The sequence below is a fragment of the Sebastes fasciatus genome, chromosome 15 (assembly GCF_043250625.1).
Source record: "Sebastes fasciatus isolate fSebFas1 chromosome 15, fSebFas1.pri, whole genome shotgun sequence".
Classification (NCBI taxonomy): domain Eukaryota; kingdom Metazoa; phylum Chordata; class Actinopteri; order Perciformes; family Sebastidae; genus Sebastes; species Sebastes fasciatus.
The window spans coordinates 25296756-25316187 of record NC_133809.1 but is presented as its reverse complement, the minus strand read 5'-3'; the positions used below and the strand labels follow the sequence as shown (position 1 = coordinate 25316187).

Genomic DNA, 19432 nt, shown 5'->3' with positions numbered 1-19432 from the left:
TAAGCGGCACACCTCACATGCACATACAGACTCTGTGTACATTCAGATACTTAACCCTAACCCTTATAGCTGCCTGCACGATGAGTGTAACTCTCATCAACTAACCATGATAATAATAATATCAATGCTAATTGTTTCCTGCAGGGTCGTATTTCTGTGTTCTGCAGTAGGACGTGCGGTGAGCAGTATAAAACCCAGAAGAATATCCTGATGGTGTGTGAGGGCTGTAAACAGGAGAAAGTGCTCTTTGACACCATCAGTTACAACCAACAGGACCTACACTATTGCAGTGAAAGTGAGTTAACATGGTGTTTCCCCTTTATTGTCTCTTTTACAAAGTTTACAGGCATTCCTTAGGAAGAATTGTACCCTCAAAGGGAAGTGGGGTTGTATGAAGTTCTTATCCCTAGTCAGTGTATTACCTACAGTAGTTGTAGGTTGTACAAAAGTCAAAATTGATTGATAAAAGAGAGATTTTGTTATTTCCAAAATTCACTACATGTTTTCATCTAATGAAATATTATAGTTTAGTCCACATTCTTTGTTGTTCAGCCTTTTCAAAAACAACAGTTTCACTGCAGTTAAAAACAGTTTTCTCTCCTGCACGCCCTTTCTGACGGGGAACTGAAGCCGTTATCTATGCTCTCTACAAAGCCACCAGACTCCATTGACAAAAACAATAATTTTACCTAACCAAACATGGGAGTTGCTGGTCTACCGATGCGCGGATCAGTTAGTTTGTTTGTTTGTTGTTGTGTGACGAACTGTTGTGTGTCTGAACTAACCCTTTAAAACCCCAAAGTCGCACAATAACACAAACGACCTAACCAACCATGGCAAAACAAACTGCCGCTCTGACCTGACCGTACTTTTAAATTGATAACCAACATAGGTCTAAATGCCGAATTTCATCTGCATCATTGGACTTGTGGGCTTAAATGTATGTTTGTAGTACTCTAATTTAAATACTATAATACCCACCCATCCTGTGTTCCAGGCTGTAAGCTACTTTTCAAACATGATCAGACATCTCGTAACAAGGATCATTCCTGGCGTCCCTGCACCTACTGCTCCGGCATCAGCCAGAAGATGCTGCACAGCCACTATGGAGGCAGGATGGAGGAGTTCTGTAGACCCCACTGCATGTCCCAGTACACTGTGCTCTACTATGGGGTAAGGAGATGGATGTCCCACTACACTGTACATTGTATGCCACTGAACCAAGGAATGTGCCTTACTGTATGTTCAACATGGTTGTGTTTTTTAAAATCTTTTTCCATCTCCTCTCTCCTGTGCAGATGGGTCGATGCGACAGTTGTAGGAAACAGGGCTATATGACTGAGAAGCTGCAGTGTTTGGGTTCAGTCCGTAATTTCTGCAACCTGCCCTGCCTGCTGCAGTACTGCTACCTGCATTTTGAGGCGAGCCAACACACCAGCAGTAACGGTACTGGAACGGCCCCACAAACACCATATGGTAAATTGTGTTATCATATCAGTCTAATACAGTGGGATGTTGAGTAGCAGTCTACACGCCAACAAGCTCATGCTAGTTAAAATAACACACCCTGAAATGGTATTTTTTTCACTAGTTCCAGCTAACAGAGGAATACATGTTGCTCGTTCCCATGGCATGTGGGAGTTATTGTGCTGCAAGTACATGTCGTGGTTCACTTTTTGGGTTTGACTGTTACAAGAGATTTCTTTGGCTGAACATTTAAATTCTCTGAAAACTTGGCGTCAAGTGTTTCTGTAAAAAATGATTGAATGTTCACGATTAACAAAGCAAGAATCATAGTTAACCCTTGTGTCTCACTATTAATCAAAATCAATGTTGTTGCTAACCATTGACATATCTCAGGCTGTGAAAAAGAAAATCCCCCCCCAAGCATTTTGTATTCAGAAAATAATAATAATTTTGTTCATAACAAATTGGCAATTAAATGGTTAAAATTCTGAAAACAAATTAATATTTGGTAGTTATAATCATGACTGAAGTTGGTTAAAAGATTTAACTTTTTTGACTTTAATTAATAATATTAATGCATGATCTTATGTCAGTTTTTGAGGCAGACATTTTTGTCCTATAAGGATGTCAGAGCAACTTTTTTTTTAAAGTGAGTTACAAGACTTAAAAAATACGTTATTAACTAAGAATTTAACAGATTCCGCAGCAACAAAACAACCCACCAACTGTCATCAGATTCTGATTCAAATGTTGATAACTGTTTCTAACCGACTCCCGCCCACTTCAACCCAGTAGCTGTCCTCCATTTGGTTGTGCCGGCATGCCTTTTTTCTTACATAGCAAAAACCAGTGACATAAAGTGCAGGCAACATATATGAGGTGGAAGGTATGACATTGAATCTCTATCAGCTGATAGTCAAACAGTAGTATGTGTTGTTGTTCAGGTATGGTCATCGTTTTACAGCTTTTAAGTGTTGGCAAATACACAACAGAACCTATTTAGTATTTATATTCAGCCATGTGAAAAATGTTTTCATTAGTCCATATTATTTGCGACGCTGTTGGTACAGGTGATGTTTCGTTTACATGCTGCACAGAGCTTTGCTTCAGGTTAGGAAAAGCAGCATGTTCTATTTTGTTTGTCAAATTCAACTAGAGTGAAAACCTGTGGCCAATCAGCACAAACCGGCACCCCGTCATTCAGGTTTTGGAGAAGACAAAAAAAGAAAAGTGGTAATCTCACATGTTAAATTACCAAAATCTGTACTAGGGCTGACCCAAATGCTTTAAAGCTTTGGCCCTGCTCACACCTGGTATTAAGATGCGGCCTCAGTGATCAGATCACAAGTGGACAGCTTTAAGTACGTCTGTTCACAGCTGGCATTAATGCGTCTCCACATGTGCCTTGAGCAGCCACTTGTGATCCGATCTCACTTCCCCGCTCTATATGCAAATAAACACGCAGTAAACACGTGGCTAATACAGCAGACGTTGTGACGTAAGACTACAGGAATGTCAGCAGTAATGCCGCTGCCTTTGCCAGACAACAGCGGAGTACAGAGCTTCAGAGAGCGGGGAGGAGGGAGAGCGAGCAGGCGGTTGGGTGTCAGCTTTGCGCAAAGCAGCGGAACAAAAACACTGACACATCTCCGACAGTATGATAATAATGCACTTCCTGTTCCCAGTCTGATAGTCTGTATACTATGTAGCATATAGATAAGGTATGCGTACACACTGCTAAAAGAATGTGGTCATATGTGGCCCAGACCGCCTCTGAATGTGGTCTGAAAGATCCTATCTCGATGCGTCTTGAGTGCATTCACACCGGTACTTGGAGCTGTCCACTTGTGATTCGATCACTGAGGACGCATGTTAATACCAGGTCTGAACATGGCCTTTAAAGCTTTGATCGTTACCATGGTAATTGACATCCATATCAGTATTTGAATGCTTCAGATTTTTTATTTTATTTATTTATTTATTTTATATTATACAGTATATAATAAAAATAATGTATACATCCCAAAATAGCCCATGAAATGAGGAATAATCCCAAAACATTATTCATATTCAACATTAATTATTATTAATTATTCTCAGATGGATATCGCTGTTTGTTGTGTGTAGAGATGTGTGTACAGTAGTGCGGCAGCGGCACTGTCCTGGGCACTACAACGGGAGAGATGGAGACAAACCGACAGAAGAACATGTCAGCCTGCTTTGCCGCACCGAAGCCAAGCTTCGAATTCCTTTCGAATATTTCTCACCAAAGCTTCAAAGCCCAAAAAATGGTATTCAGGACAGCCCTAAACGGTTCTAACTTCGGTATGTTTCTCTCTTCCTCCAGCTCCAACCCAGCCCCACCACACAAAGATGAATCCTGTCATAGCTGATGTTGTGTCACTGGCCAATGGCTCTGCCACTCAGCCCAGTGTGTCAGCAGATACGGCTCTTACTGGTTAGTTATATCGGTTAATTATTTTTATATATTTCTGATATTAATTTCTCACAATGGGGTTTAATGCAGTGCTGTTACATTTTTTTTATTCCTCTTTTCTAGGAGCACTTCCGACCTCCAACGTTGACGGCAAGAACCTGGACCATGTATGTACTCTGTGTGGGTGTGTTTGTTTCAGGTTAGACCTGACATACAACTGTAGGTCTTCACTCAAAAATGTTAAAACTTTTGACAAGAAAGTCAGCACCCAAAAAATATTTTCTAAATATTATAATAAGATTTGAGATCTGGCCAGAAATAAAACAGTCTACTGCAACATCTTTATGATAAAGAACTATATCAGATCTTCTCTGTTTATTTATGATGTCTACTTCCAGGCCAGTACTCAGACCGATGCCATGCGAGTGCCTGCCCCCCGTCGACGTCAAATGAAGAACAAATCAGTTCTGTGTCGGCCCTTCACTATGGACCAAGAAAGCATGTGCCAGCTGCCCACACCCTTCGATGATTTAGCAGGTAACTACAAAAAAACACTCAAACACGTTTGGATAGTTTAGCGGATTTTTATCTGGACCGTGTGCCATCCAGCAGCTTCCTGACAGTATAATGCACTCCAAATACCAGGTGGACATATAGTCTACTTACAGAACATTGTTCATACAGACATTTGAAACATCAAGCATTAAGTATTTTAAATTGGTCTTGATTGATTTAATGTTGATGCTTTCATACAATTTTCAACTTTTTCCACCATGACCGTTCATATTATATTGGCTATCGTTGTTAGTTTCAGTTCTATTCACAATATGGTTAAGATACAAGTACATCATCATCATAAGACATAATGGAGGTATGTGAAAAGCTTGAAAATAGGGGCCTAGACGCTAAGCAGATAGTAAACATACATTTAAATACTAACACATTGTCTAGATTTGAAAAACTGCATGTATTATACAGTAACATTTACATCTTACGAAACACCTAAGACTAATGCCTAGTTCACACTACACAACTTTTGCCCTGATTTTCCGCTCGCCAACAGTTTTTGGAGGTACCCGACCGTGTTAACACGGAGCAAAGTTGCTGTTGCACCTAGAAGAATAAATAGTAAAAAAAAAGAGTTTGTAGACCGGTAGAAACGGGCTGTTTTGTGGACACGTGCCAACGACATCTTCAGCAATGTGCCTCGCGTATGTATCACGTCATTTACCGTGTATTTCTCGCATGTGTTTTCGTGACAAAACGTAGTTTGGAGACCTCATCAGGGATTCCTCCCGGTGAAAGATCTTGTGGTGTGTGACCCCCTGTCATCACTCAGTCATGGAATATGATAACCACGACTTCAAGACTACCGATTACAAGGCAGCAAGTTGTGTAGTGTGAACAGTACAGCAATCTGACGACTTTGAAAGTCGTGTAGTGTGAACTCGGCTTTACCAAGGACCCTTAAAACTAACTAACTAACTAACTAACCTAACCCTAACTAAACACACTCTGATGGTGTTGAATCTTCAGTCCTGCTTGGTGTGTAGAAAAATCTCTCCCAGTCACCTCCTTGTGTTTATTGATGGGCAGTTGCTGTGTTTTAATATTTTTCTATGACACAAATCAGTTGAGCCAATTATAATCAAGATGTTGAAGTGACACCAAAGCAAAAACAGGTTTTAACTTTGTGGAATATGATATTGGACTTGTTTGAGCTTTGTTATTCTCACAGTCCACACAAGAAAGACGGTGATATACTGGGCTAATATTGACCTTCTATTAAGTATAAATATCAGGCTTTTCTGCCAAGACAAATAGAACTTATTATCTGCAGGAAACATTTACATTTTGATAATGACAAAATGGTTAAAAAAATTATGAAAAAAATGATGAAAATGATCAAGACTAGTGGTACTAAATTGAGTTTTTTGCTGTTTCAATCCATAATAATTGGTACGAGCTATACATCAATCAATGCTAATACCCACAGCAAACATTAATAATAATAATAATAATAATAATAATGTAACAACTAGTTTTAGTAGCACTGATAAAAGTGGCCTTTTTCCATCAGGCCATGGCTGGCGTGCCTTTGTAGGGTGTTTGTCACAACCCTACACAACCGTCTAATATATTTTCATTCATTTTCTTGGTTCACTCAATTATTCGTTGTTCACAACAAGCTGTGTCAATAATTGCACCAGCTCTGCTAGATAGCTCGCCGCAACCAGACCAGCCATCTGCGGAAGCATCCACATCTCCAGCGCCGTCACCAAAACCTCAGGGAGAAACTCAGCCGTGCAATGGCGTGCCAGCACGCCTAACCGGACGCCATTTCCTGGGCCAGAGGGAGACTGTCTCCGACTGCAAGGTCTGCTCACAACACAAGAGGAAAAGAGTGGAGGACGAAGAGCAGGAGAAGAAGAAGCAGAAGACGGACGAGGATGAGGAGCCAGGGAGGAAAACAGAAGAAGAGTCGGACGAGGCAAAGGGAGTAAACTCACATGATGCGAACGATGGGGAGAGAAAAGAGGCGGAGCACTCAGAAACCAAGCATTGTGAGCAGAAGAGTGGGACATTGAGGAGGCAGACGTTGTATTACTGTAAGACGTGTTCAGGAGAGCCCAGCCTCTGTCCTGTACCCTGTTTTGAACTCTACCACACCAGACTGATCTACAAAACAGCTCCGGAACTAGAAACATGAGGTGAGCCTTCTGAATAACACCAAAAATGTATTCAGTTATTCTTTAAATATAGAACACCATTAAATAGTAAAAATGTATTGTTTGTACTACAGCTGTATCTACTATTCAAGGATTCCTATTTTGTGTGTGTAAATTGTGATGACTGCAACAATGTTAAAGGGATAGTTCTGATTTTTTTGAAGTGTGGTTATGTGAGGTACCCGCATTAGATGGCGGTCGGCACACCCCCAGTTTGGAGAAACGGTAAGGACTACGGGCACGGGAGCAAAGCAATGTACTGCTGTGGACGGGGGCAGCAGCAAAACGTATTTAAGCCGCCTTGGTGACTCCCAACTAACCCTTTAAAACACCAAAGTCACACAATAATACAAACAAACTAACCGATTGAGGCAGCGATAGACCAGCAACTAACGTTTTGTGAGGTAAAATTACTGTTTTTGTCGATGGAGTCTGGTGGCTTTGAAGAGAGCATAGATAACGGCTTCAGATCCCCGTCGGAAAGGACTGTCTGACGGCAAGATAAAGCGGTGAAAATATTCTAAATATAGCGTACACTTAAACTGATATTGATTTTTTTTTTTTAGGTGAGCCTTTCTTTTAGTTGGCTAAAATATGTTTGGCTACCAGCCCCGTTTACAGCAGTACATTGCTTTGCTCCCATGCTGGTAACTCCTGTCTGTTTATCAAAACTAGGGGTGTGCCGCCTGCCATCTACTGTAGGTAATACACTGTGCTAGAAGAAGTACTCGGATCTTATACTTAAGTAAAAGTAGAAATACCACCATGTAGAAATATGACTAAGTCCTGCATCCAAATTTTTACCTAAGTAGCTTTAAAATTACTTTAAAAAGTAACTAAGTACTCATTTTGCGGAATGGTCCATTTCAAAATCCTATACATAATACTATTGTATTATAAGAATGGATGTATTCATGTGTTCATCTCTTTGATTTTGCAAAAGGTGGTAAAGGTGGAGCTCATTTGAACTACTTTATATACTGCTGGGTAGTTTAATCTATAATAATACATCATGATGTACTACTTGATTTGTATTTTGTGTTCATAATCTGGATCAGCAAAGTAACTAAAGTTCTCACATAAATGTAGTGGAGTAAAAAGTTGTAATTGTAATTAAGTACAATGCTTCCGTAAATGTACTGTTGCATCCCACCACTGTTAATACACTAGTATGTATAATTACCTCATACAATCCCACTTCAAAAAATCTGTACTATCCCTTCAGTGCTATTACAATCAGAGTAACAACAACGTTGCATTGACCTGATCGTTCCACATTTATGTGCTTTTTCCAAGTCAATTCAACCGACTTCTTAAGAGGGTCGTCCCGTGTGTCACCCGAGTTTTGATCTCCCCAGCCTCCTGACCTGCTGACATGAGAAGTCATCTTCTACCCTGATCCCGGACCAAGATTAAACAACTACAGGGTTAACCAGTTCACATCTACACTACTTGAGTGACCTTAACTTCGTTTTTTGTGGTTGCCTGTTTTAAGTTTAACCCAAAACCTTATTGACAGCAAAGGCAGGATACCCATTCGATCTCAGCAGTTACATGAATGTGTATTTGCAAACCGATAGTGCAGTGAGATGATGCACTTAAATGGGTGTGTTGCGATATAGATGCCAGTATTTATGCAGAACAGATTGTCATGGCTGTTTGTATCATCTTCCCATAAAGGGTATTTATATTGTGTAAGTGGTCTGTAACTGATGGACTAACTACTTCCTTAAGTGCTTCACTGACCTACAACATGGTACTGTAACGTGTTAGTAAAAATATGTTTTTACCTCGTTAATTAAACTGTCACAATACATGAACATGCCATTAAAGCTGATCCCGTATCACCATACATTTTGTCAAGTGTTTTAAAACTTGTGAATCTAATGTTTCGTTCACTTGTTCACTTGATTTGTGTATGTCGTGTATATGGACTGTGCTGCCACTTTATTTCTGGTGGGTTCTTATACACACACACACAAGTATGTTATTACCACCACGGTCACTTTACATTACAGGCAGAAAAGTCATTCACTGTTTTACTAGCAGTGATGACACCTGCCATACAGTATGGAATCCGATCCTTACATTGATTAAGGTCACTTGTGCCTACCTACTTGCCTCGATGCAGCCCATGGAAAAAACGTACGTCACTGTACAGGGTATTATGAAGGGTAACCACATTGTTTTAGGCAGAACCAATTTTTGATATGTCTTTGATATTAGCTCCTAAGCTCATGCCATTTCCAACACGGCAAACCCATTTCAAAACAAATTGAAACCTGCTTAACAAGGAAATTGAAATTGAAATTCATGGAGCTGGAATCCGGCAACGGTGCTGCTAAATGTGCTTCTACTTTGAACGAAATACTCAAGTACTAAATTGGTGTTAAAGAGGACCTATTATGCGAACTTTCACGTGCATACATTGTACTTTGTGTTTCTACTGGAACATGTTTACATGCTTTAATGTTCAAAAAAACACTTTACTTTGCTCATGCCGGCTGTGCTGCAGCACCTCTTTTCACCCTCTTTTTTGAAAAGCTCTGTTTGAGCTCCGCCCCTCCTGAAAAGCCTAGTCTGCTCCTATTGGTCAGCTGGCTAGCTCTGCTGTGATTGGTCAACCTCACCAAACTCTTTGGACTCCGCTCCAGCTCCTCTCTAACTAGCTTTGTTTGAGGGCGTGTCAAACTAACTGCTAGGCAAGTATTATGCAAATGTGTTACCTGGTGACATCACCACGTTACGGAAGAAAAGGCGGGACTTGAAGCGAGGCGTTTCAGGAGCAGTGTTTCTGTGGGGGAGAGTAACTCCCTTTGGGATGGACTTTGGGCTTTGTAACTTTGCAGACCTTTTACATGCACACAAAACTATATAACACTAAAGGAAAGAGAAAAAGCACAAAAGTATAATAGGTCCTCTTTGAATAATTCTTTGTGTTAATGGAATTTCTTGTAAAACAGTGTCATTTTTTACAGGATTTTCACTCCCAGTGTAGATAACTTCTGTCTAGATATGGCACCATGTCAGATTAAATTCTCATTAAAGATTCATCAGCTGGATTTAAAGATGCTGGTTAGTTGAATAAATTGCACCAGTTGGTCTGAAACTCAGCTGTTGTTCTGTAATGTAGAGTGTTATAAAGATGAACTCGAAGGGGATGTCATAGGAAATGACAAGAGCGGTCCAGTTCTTGTAGAAATGAACGATTTTCCCTCAAAAGGGCAGTCAGACCCGTTGGATGATCTTTAGGTGGATGTCATTCAGTTTCTGTTCTCTCTCTCACTGCCATATTGACCGGAGAACCAGTTGACCAAACAAGGAGATAAAGTGTAATAGCCTCAATAAACATCCCACCTTTAACTTTAGATGCACCTATCAGGTATACATGAGGTTAAAATCTGCAATCACTTGAATTTTTTAAGTGTCTTGAGTGAAGAAAACGGCATTCATTTGGATGTTCAGTTATCTTATTTGTTCTGTTACGCTACATTTTAATGTTTATTATGAATGTGTGATGTATGTGTCAAAGTTCAAACCCTAGCTGTACCTCACTACTGATGCAGTCATGTGAACCAAGGTTGACTTCAACTCATCCGTCTGCTTGTCAGAGCAAGTCGGCTTTGTCTTGGTTGACGTTTGAGTTGATTCCAGCCCAGTGTTACATCTGTCATAAATAATTTACTTTTTACTTCTTTTACAACCTACTGTCTTGTGTTTGTAACGTCTCCATTGTAACTGCATGTTTTTTATTTTGTCCTTATTTTCATGATAACACTGACATGGATCAGATTGTGAAATCATGCTGCATCACTGCTTTTTTTTTGTTTGTTTTTAAAAGAATATTGTCAACACCTGAAAATGATGCGTTCTTTATATGCAAATAAATGCGTCAATAAATTTAATTTGTGAATAAAATGTTATTTGTGTGTTTGTGTCATATTTCTCGGATTTTACCTGCGTAAAAAAACAGTTCATAACCCAACCGTCAAGCTTAATTTTTACAGAAAAATGCTTGAAATGAATAACAAAATTAAATATATACATAAATAAAACATAATTATAAATACAAATAGAAGCAAAGATGTATTAGTGAGGAGGGGGAAATGATTCCACAGGTGTCTGAAGTACTGTGTCACTGGTAATATGCCAGAATAGATTTCCACAGACTGAGATGCTTTAATCACAAGTAAATGTGTTTCCAGTGACATACAGCTCTGCTGCCTGCCTCAGGACAGTAAAGTGTCTGGCATACTGCAATCAGAGGGTATGAGGGATTACTGAAGGGACACAGAGGGCAGGTAAATATGATGGCAGGAGCCATTATGACAAATGATGAAATCAGTTTGATCTGATGTGACTTCAAAAACATCTGGAATCTGTAGATATGTCAACAGATCTTTCTGATTAAATAATAGTTTTACTTTTCTTAAATCTAAGGTCATGTGTTCCCCCCCAAAAATGAAATGCCTTGAAAAGTGAAACTGTTGATGCACCTGAATGCACATTCAATTACATAGATTCAGTTTATTAGTGAAGTCATTACCTGTTCCACAGATGTACTACAGCTGTTCGGTGAAACTATATTGCTACATGTAGTCAGCAGATGTTTTGATTTCAGTCTCCTTAAAGGTTCTATGTGTAACATTTTAGCTTCTGTAAGTCACGACTACATTATTTCATTATGACAGCTGACATGTCTATGGGAAAATGTTTTGTCAATTTTGAGAGTTACAGATTAACATGATCACACACGACATAGAGGTTATCAGTATTTTCAACCATGGTCTCATAGTTATGGTGATTTCTTTTATGTTTACCAAAATAACTGATACAGCATGGTGATGATGATGAATATAATCTTTTTATCCATCCTTAACGTGAATGTATTCATGCATGTATTTTTGAATAATTTTATGAAAATTAAAAATAGTTTCCTCGCCCTCAAATGTAATAGTTTGATTTAAGTTTGACCCAGAGGTTGCACGTTCTCTGAATTTTCGGTTACTCGTCATTTCTGCATTCTAGAAAAATGCAGCTTTGTGACTGTATATAGTAGTATAATATAATTGATTGTAGTATATTTTACTGCAATAAAAGCACTATAAATGTGAGTTGTCACTAGCTAATTTTCCTTTTTTACCATTTCCTCCTTTAGTTTCTTTTATCCAGTTTTCATCTTTGAAGCTAATCTGTCATGTTTTTGTTTCTTTTTCTCCTCTCTTTCTCTTTCTCTCTCTATCTCTTCTTCATGATCTCTCCTCCTCCAGCCCTGGCTCTGCCCTCAGCTAGCTCTTCCTCAGGAGATGAGAAAGTGAAGGTGTTCATGGTGCCGGTTCCGGTACCAATCTTCATTCCAGTGCCTATGAACATGTACTCCCAGCACACACCTGTTCCAATGCCTATGCCCCTTCCTGTACGTCCCATTTCATTAGTAATTCTCGGAATTCAGAATGATTCATGTACTTTGTTTTCAGTATTCGCTGCAGCAAATCAAATGTTAATTTGTTTCTCCTGTTTTTCTACAGGTTCCAGTACCCATACTAGTACCAACACAGAAGAAGGACATGAAAGATGTTGCGGTCCAGTGGGAGCCTTTGCCCGTGACGGAAGAAAAACAGAAAGATGGGCCTGTTTCCAGTGCAGGTGAGGGCAGTTTTTGTCCTGATTTTTTTTGTATTATAAAGCTTGAGATATGTTTGCTACATTAATCAATCCAAGTACTCAAATATCAAATGCTTAATTACACAAATTTCTCCTCATCTATGTTTATTTTAGTGTCTGCTGCAGACCAGAGCAGTTCTTACAATGGAGACTTGAAGTCAGAGGTGGTCACTCCCATAATCCGTGAAAATGAGGAGACTGAAAAAGCAGTACAAGCCGACCTGCCACCTACTGTAAGTTCAGAGAGCAGCACAGAGTCAACTGATCCCACAAAGTCAACTGATCCCACAGAGTCAACGGATCCCCAACCTAATACCCAGCCAGAGGAGACCACGATGACAAGCGACCCACCGACCACCAGTGCTGAGCATGAACCTCCCTCCTCTCCAATGATGGACTTGGAAACTGACATCCCGTCTGGTGAGCCATCATATTAATATGTCTATGGAAGCCCTGCGAGGCGAGTGGGGGAAAAAATTTGGTGATCCATTTTTTAAGTCTCATTTAAATAGTTTTCTCACCTGTGTTTATGACTTAAAAACAGGTGGACAAGTTTTGCTAGAATAATCTTTCTAATTTCATCAGTAAAACAGGTGGGAGGTCTGCCAGGATCATTTTTCTAAGTTACTTTTTGTTGTTGTGGGTGGGGGTGAAAAAACTTTGGTAGGTGAAACATGTTTTGTTGTTGTAATACTCATTTCGTCCACAAGAGGCGGAAGTGCACCACTACCCCATGTTCTAAATAGGACTAAAAGCATTCATGTTTTCTTCCAGCCAGGTGAGTTTTAATTTACATAACTTGCTAACACACAATATATGAACCTTGTGTTTAGAGTGCATGGAGAAAGTAAAACACACCTGGAAGGAAACATGAATGAATCCAGGCTAAAAACAACACAGTTTAAACTGACAAATGCAGGAAGGACAGCTGGATTTATGCTGTAGGTGTTTACCGCTTTGAATTATATTTTTATATATTTTTTTTTTCTTGCTCTTGAGTCTGTTTCACACCACCGGAGTGCCGCAGAGTGCCGCAGCGGAAAGAAGGTTGAAATAGTCACACACGCCACGTATTTGTAAAAGGGCACAATGAAGTGTAATACATTCATCCAACACACTTCTAAGAGCTATTTATATCTAGACGACTATATCTGACTTTTGAGTATTCCGTTAAATTAATAAGTTAATTTACACATTCACACATCGGGAGTTTTTTCTCTTGCCAGCTGTCCTTCCTGCATTTGGCAACTTCAACTGTGTTACTTTTACTCTGGATTATGTGTTTAACTTCTTCATATTTGTCTAATATTCCTCTTCCTTTGTAAAATGTGCCGCTCTGCCTGTCTGTCTGCAGGTCAGTAGACTTGTCCATGTTTGTGATTGGTCAGATGCTGCAAACACTGCCCTATTACTGTGAACACGCTCGTTGCCAGATGGAGAAACCCTGGGTTGACTTACCGAGTTTATAACCAACGTCGTAGGACCATTTAGAAGGATCTTGTTTGTTAGGATTAGTTAAGCCAGATAACGAGAAGATACCCTGGGTATGTTGAACTTGTTTCACAGTACAGGCCTTTGTTCTTAAGTCATAAACACAGGAGAGAAAACAAGTTAGATCAGACTTAGAAAATGGATCAGCAGAATTTTTTTTCTCACTTGCTTCTTCAGTAAAAACTCAAATTAATCTGCTGGGAATAAAAAAAACTGGATGACATACTTTCGCTACATCTTTTGTGTGTGTTGTTACAGAATCGTTGGATCAGAAGCCATCTGCTCCACGGCGAGGAGTGAAAAGATCCAGAGAGGTTTTCTCCAGCCGGAAACGGGTATGATTTCCCTGATAGATCAGCAGTCTTTCATTCATTCATTCATTCATTCATTTTATCAGCTTCTGATTTAAAACCTACTGACCTTAGTTTGCAGGCAGACACGTTTTCTTCAGGCTGCTCTGTGATTCTCTAGCTGTGAGAAACCTTTTTTTAACAAAGAGTACCTCCCTATCCTTGGATGTTAGGACATTCTTGAATATTTCATGTATTTATAGAACCAAAAGGTTTTTCAAATACGCCCAACTTTACCTTAAAAGTGCATTTTCTGCTCACAGTCAACCTTTCAGTCATGTCAACCATTTCCTACACTACCCGGTATTCATTGCATTTCCATCCATCCAGAGTCGAAGGCGAACTGTTTCGTTGAACCGCAGAGCGGTGGTGACTCCAGTCGCCTCCAAACTGAACCACCTGTATGGGGTTAAAGCATGGAAGAGTTGGGTCCAACAACAAAACAAACACCCGGGAGAATGTGAGCCTCACTTCTCTTTATAGTCCAGTTTTATTTTAGGATATCTCTTCTTCTATTGTAACCTATTTTTTTTTTTTTTTTATGGTCTCTTCCCCTGTAGCCAACATAGTGGATATTAAAGAAGACGTCCTTCAGTGTGACTCTGCTGAGCTGAGCTTTGCTCTGTCTCGCTTCATCAGAGAAGTGAGACGGCCCAATGGAGAGACCTACAGCCCAGACAGCATCTTCTACCTCTGTCTGGGGATACAACAGGTACACACATATATATTTTGTCACTGGTTTCCATCTTGATTCTTGTAGTGTGTTTCTTATTGATTCCTTCTTTTCTGTCTCCCCCTCTTTGAACAGTATCTGTTCATGAAGGGCCGCATAGAGAACATCTTTACTGACGAGCTGTACAGCCAGTTTGCTACCAAGATCAGTGGGATGCTGCGACTCTGGAAACCCAGACTACAACCTAGTGGTACGATCACTGACATAAAGTCAGAATCCTTAAGATTTTCATGAAATCACACCCCATTTTGAAACTTATTAGGCAATACTTTGCTATCAGGTTCACAATATGAACTTTATAAGTTGATCACATTTCAATGTTGTGTTTACAGCTTGTTCCGCTGTCCCCAAGTGGCCAACAAATCTATTAATGCTCCTTAAATATAACAGGTTGTCTCAAACCTTACTAAGGTTATCCTTTTAAAAAATAATTTTAAACCCTTTTTATGCCATGTTGACCCCATAAACCTGATTGTAATAATACAAAAACAGTATTCATTAACATCAAATCCATTTCTCTTAATACATCCATCATTCATTCATTCATTCAGTCAGAGCCAGGTTGAAGCCTTCCGCAGCATGCAGTGGGGCGAAAGGTATGTAAGCACCCTGAACAGGTTGCCAGTTAACACTAGACTGTATATAAGAAGTGGACGTAGTCACCGTGACGTCACCCATTGGTTTGTGGACTGCTGTTTTGAAGCCTTGATTTTGGCATTTTGGCCGTCGCCATCTTGTTTTTTTGCAACCAGGAGTGACACGAGGGTGGAGCTAAGTACAACAGCTGAATAAGACATTTTTAGGCGACCAAAATGTTGCTATTAACTGAAAACTCATTGTGAAAGGGTTAAAGTTCTAAGACGAAAATACGGACAACTCCAAGACCGGACAATGCCTTGGTAGCGACCTGTCAATCACAAGGTAGCCACGCCCTAAAGCATCCCCTGCTTTATGGTCTATTTGAATCTAAATGGGACCATAATTTACTAAATGAACATCATGCTGTATTGAAGAAGAGTTGAGACTAGTGATTGAGACCATAAACTCATGTTTACAATGTTTACTGAGGGAAAAAAATCGGAAGTAGGATCATTTTCTCATAGACTTCTATACAATCTGACTTCTTTTTGCAACCAAAGGAGTCGCCCCCTGCTGGCTATTAGAGAGAATGCATTTATTTTAGACACTTCCACTTTGGCCTCACTTTTCAGACCTGGAGGTTGCCCACTGGTTAACGCCCACTACAGGCACTTTGAGTCTCCGCTTCACTCAGCTCTTTCCCTGCTTCATCTCTCCCCCTCTAAGGTGGTGCTGTTTCCTCCCGTGTGGTGGAGTCTTACCTGTGGGAGTGTAAGCAGCTGGGCGCCTACTCCCCCATAGTGTTGCTCAACACGGTGCTCTTCTTCTGCGCCAAAAACTTCGGCTTCACCACGCTGGGGCAGCACCAAAGCCTCTCCTTCACCAACTTCACTCGACAATCCAAACCCTGCAACCGAGCCGGCAAAGTCCACTACCTCCGGTACCAGGGAAGCAGCACTGCCATGCCACACTCAGGTGGGTGTTATAAAATCATACATGTATGTCTTTTTAAATTAAAGTAGTAATGATAGTAGTTTGTCTACGCAGCTGTGCCTTTGAGCAAACTGACAATGTTTAGTACAAAATAGCAGGTAACTGACAGGTAACCAAAAAGTATAATGTGTTTGGAAATAGCGACTAACTGAGTGAGTTGTGGTACTTATTTCTGTTTTTAGAGCGATTCAGAAAAAGGCAGGGAGAGGAAGAGGTAGACCTGGAGATGCTTGAAAATGTCGCCAACCCTCTACACTGTCCTGTCAGACTGTACGAGTTCTACCTCTCTAGATGGTGAGACACACACACACACACCTATAGGCAAACTAACAAATGAAGGCGACAGCACTCGTATGAAAACTGAACAATTGCTTCACCTTCTCTGTCCTCCTGCTCTCTAACAGCCCTGAGTCGGTGAAGAAGAGAACCGACGTGTTTTTCCTGCAGCCTGAACAGAATGTGCACACCCACAGGTCAGAGTCAGTCCCTCCAACATTAAAGAAACTCAGTGACTTCGTTTACATGCACAAAATATTTTACAGTTTTTGCCTTATTCAGAAAAAGATTATATTCCTACTAAGCTGTTTGCATGGTTAATGAAAATTAATAATCCACTAATACTCCTGTTTAGCCGTGCATACTCCGATTTACGTAACCGATGACGGACTTGTTCAACCGTGCGAACACACCTTCCCTCTTTCATTCCTTCAACCACCTTCTTGAAAAGGTCGGCGTTGTGATATTTGTGCATACTCAAAAACCTGTTATCCGAGTCTTTCATAACGTTTAAAAGTAGGTGTGTTTCTCCTTCCGACCAGAAATGTGGGCTTTTTTTTAGGTCATGCATTTCTGCAAACTGTCGGCTAGTTGGTTTGTGTACAACGCTGGCACAACGCTGGCCGTAAACAGGCAAGAGGCCGCGTGTCGCAAACTGTAAATATACAGTAAGTGTGCATGTAAACGTAGTCACTGATGAATGTGTCACTTATTACCAGGGCTTCTTATCGCGAAAAGTTCGCTGCCCTCCCTCTTGGTGTGAACACACCGTAATACTGTGAGAAGAAATATTTTTTTAATTACATTTTCTTAAAATTTCCATTTCTGACCTCAACAGTCCCCTCTGGTACACCTCTCAACCGTTAGAGGGCGCCACTCTACAGAGCATGCTCACGCGTATCCTGGCCGTCAGAGAGGTCCACCAGCACAAGGAACGAGCCCAACATCAGGCCTCAGCCACCGCTGATAATGACAGTTTACAGTGATATGGAACTCTGCCTATTCACACCCTGCTTATGATCTCTGCAACGGAAACCTTCTCCAATGGCGAACAGTTCACAGTGAAATGCAGCTGTACGTACGCCCATCAGCCATTCAGACGGAGGCTAACACCGGGAGACAGAACAAAGATAGAATGAAAGGACACACTGTCGCAAAGAGTTGACACATTTAAAGACCATTCAAAGTGTGGGATCATTGTATTTAGTTACCTCAGTGGCCATCCCCTCCTCCACATAAATGCACAACGGGTTTACAAACATCCAATACTCTAAAACATGGAGAAGGGAGTGTTAGGGGTCAGGGGACAGTCTTCTTTTTCTCATCGTGTCACACCAGAGTGATATTTATGCCCATCATTTATCACATGTGGCAGGTTTATTTACCATCAGTAATGGTCCAGGCCAAGCCTGTCAGATGAACTTTTTTATTTCAGAGACAGACTTCTGCAATACTAGACTGGCGTGAGCAGCAAACTGCACGTGAGAAGAGTCGGTGCTGATGTAGATGACGACGAGAGTCTCCATCCATCAGGCACGGTCCGATCTGGTTTAAATGTGCTGTTTTATCATTGTTGCCCTTCTTTGCATCAGCACGGTATTTAAGGATTGCTTTTAAATTACTCCAAAAATCTAAAACGATGACGTTTTTCAGCAGGTTTTGCAATTTTGAAAGTGTGGCGTATTCATGCATAGCTGCACAAAAACTTGGTTAAAAACAAAAATGTCACTCAGTTCAAGTGAAGCACTTCCCACAGACCTCCAGTGTAGTGTTTGTTAAAGGAAACATTAACTGCCTCATAATCATCACATTGGAGGTGGATGACATTGGCTGGTTGACACTGGCCAATATCTGATTGAATATGTTGTTAAACCAGTATACTGTACAGTATATCAGTGTAACCCTTCTTGTAATAACAGAGGAGACTCACAGTGCCTCTCATCTTTTGTTGTTTTATTATTATCTAGTAATCTGATATTATGTTGTTCTCCTTTTATATTCTTCATCTTGGGTGGCCTTATTTCCCTCCCAACAACTTTCCCTCATATAGCTCCTAGAGGTAAAGTAAAGCTCATTACCTACACCCAGTTTATGTATGCCTGTATCTATGTCCTCTTTCTAACTGTGCCAATATCTGCTGTCCTTTTTTTCTCTTCCACTTGTTCCCTAATTTTGAAAAATTGGAATTGGGAGGACACAATACTTTCCCAATCCCTAACCCTTGAGGTTTCCTGTATTATAACTAATGGTGTGTATGGTATAGTGTGATTTTTTGTTGGCCATCCATACAATCAAAAACATGTATTATGACACTGTGCCTAAGATATTTACCACTGTCGGCAGTGGTAATTTTGTTTCTATTCATGCATCCATCCATTCGAAGGTCTGTTGCAGATAACAGCTGCAAGAGAGTGCTCAAGAGATGACGTATTTTTGTAGGCCAACCAAGGCCTATTGAAAAAGAGGCTGGGAGACAGGCGGACACGGGTATTGGGGTATAACACATGCGCTATAACACAGGAGCTGTGGTCGTGCGTTGCAATTGGCTCAATTTTGGTGAGTGCAGACCAGATTTTACTGCGCATATACCCCAAAGATATGACGCGTTGGTGACGCCTGACGTCTCCTCTTTCCACCCTCCTTGAGGCCAACCAGAAGGTTAGCATTGCCCTGGGTTCCCTCGACAAAAGGCCAGCAGGATTTTTCTATTGGG

The 19432-nt window shown here is 40.5% G+C and overlaps 1 protein-coding gene across 3 annotated transcripts in view; it reads left to right on the top strand.

Moving 5' to 3' along the window:
* Positions 1–19095, top strand: part of LOC141783801 (zinc finger MYM-type protein 4-like) — a 32569-nt gene extending 13474 nt beyond the window's left edge. For 2 of the 3 annotated variants that reach the window (XM_074661316.1, XM_074661317.1), the window contains exons 13-30: positions 145–295; positions 998–1173; positions 1299–1476; positions 3815–3925; positions 4028–4071; positions 4303–4441; positions 11904–12049; positions 12162–12279; positions 12412–12717; positions 14047–14123; positions 14469–14598; positions 14699–14850; positions 14947–15061; positions 15423–15467; positions 16177–16425; positions 16626–16737; positions 16848–16916; positions 17558–17844. In XM_074661316.1, coding sequence (XP_074517417.1) covers positions 145–295; positions 998–1173; positions 1299–1476; positions 3815–3925; positions 4028–4071; positions 4303–4441; positions 11904–12049; positions 12162–12279; positions 12412–12717; positions 14047–14123; positions 14469–14598; positions 14699–14850; positions 14947–15061; positions 15423–15467; positions 16177–16425; positions 16626–16737; positions 16848–16916; positions 17558–17705 — 2466 coding nt within the window. In that variant the 3' untranslated portion in view covers positions 17706–17844. Of the gene's footprint in view, positions 1–144; positions 296–997; positions 1174–1298; positions 1477–3814; positions 3926–4027; positions 4072–4302; positions 4442–11903; positions 12050–12161; positions 12280–12411; positions 12718–14046; positions 14124–14468; positions 14599–14698; positions 14851–14946; positions 15062–15422; positions 15468–16176; positions 16426–16625; positions 16738–16847; positions 16917–17557 lie in introns of all 3 variants that reach the window. The other variant, XM_074661318.1, reaches the window with a different exon arrangement.
* Positions 19096–19432: the final 337 nt, after the last annotated feature.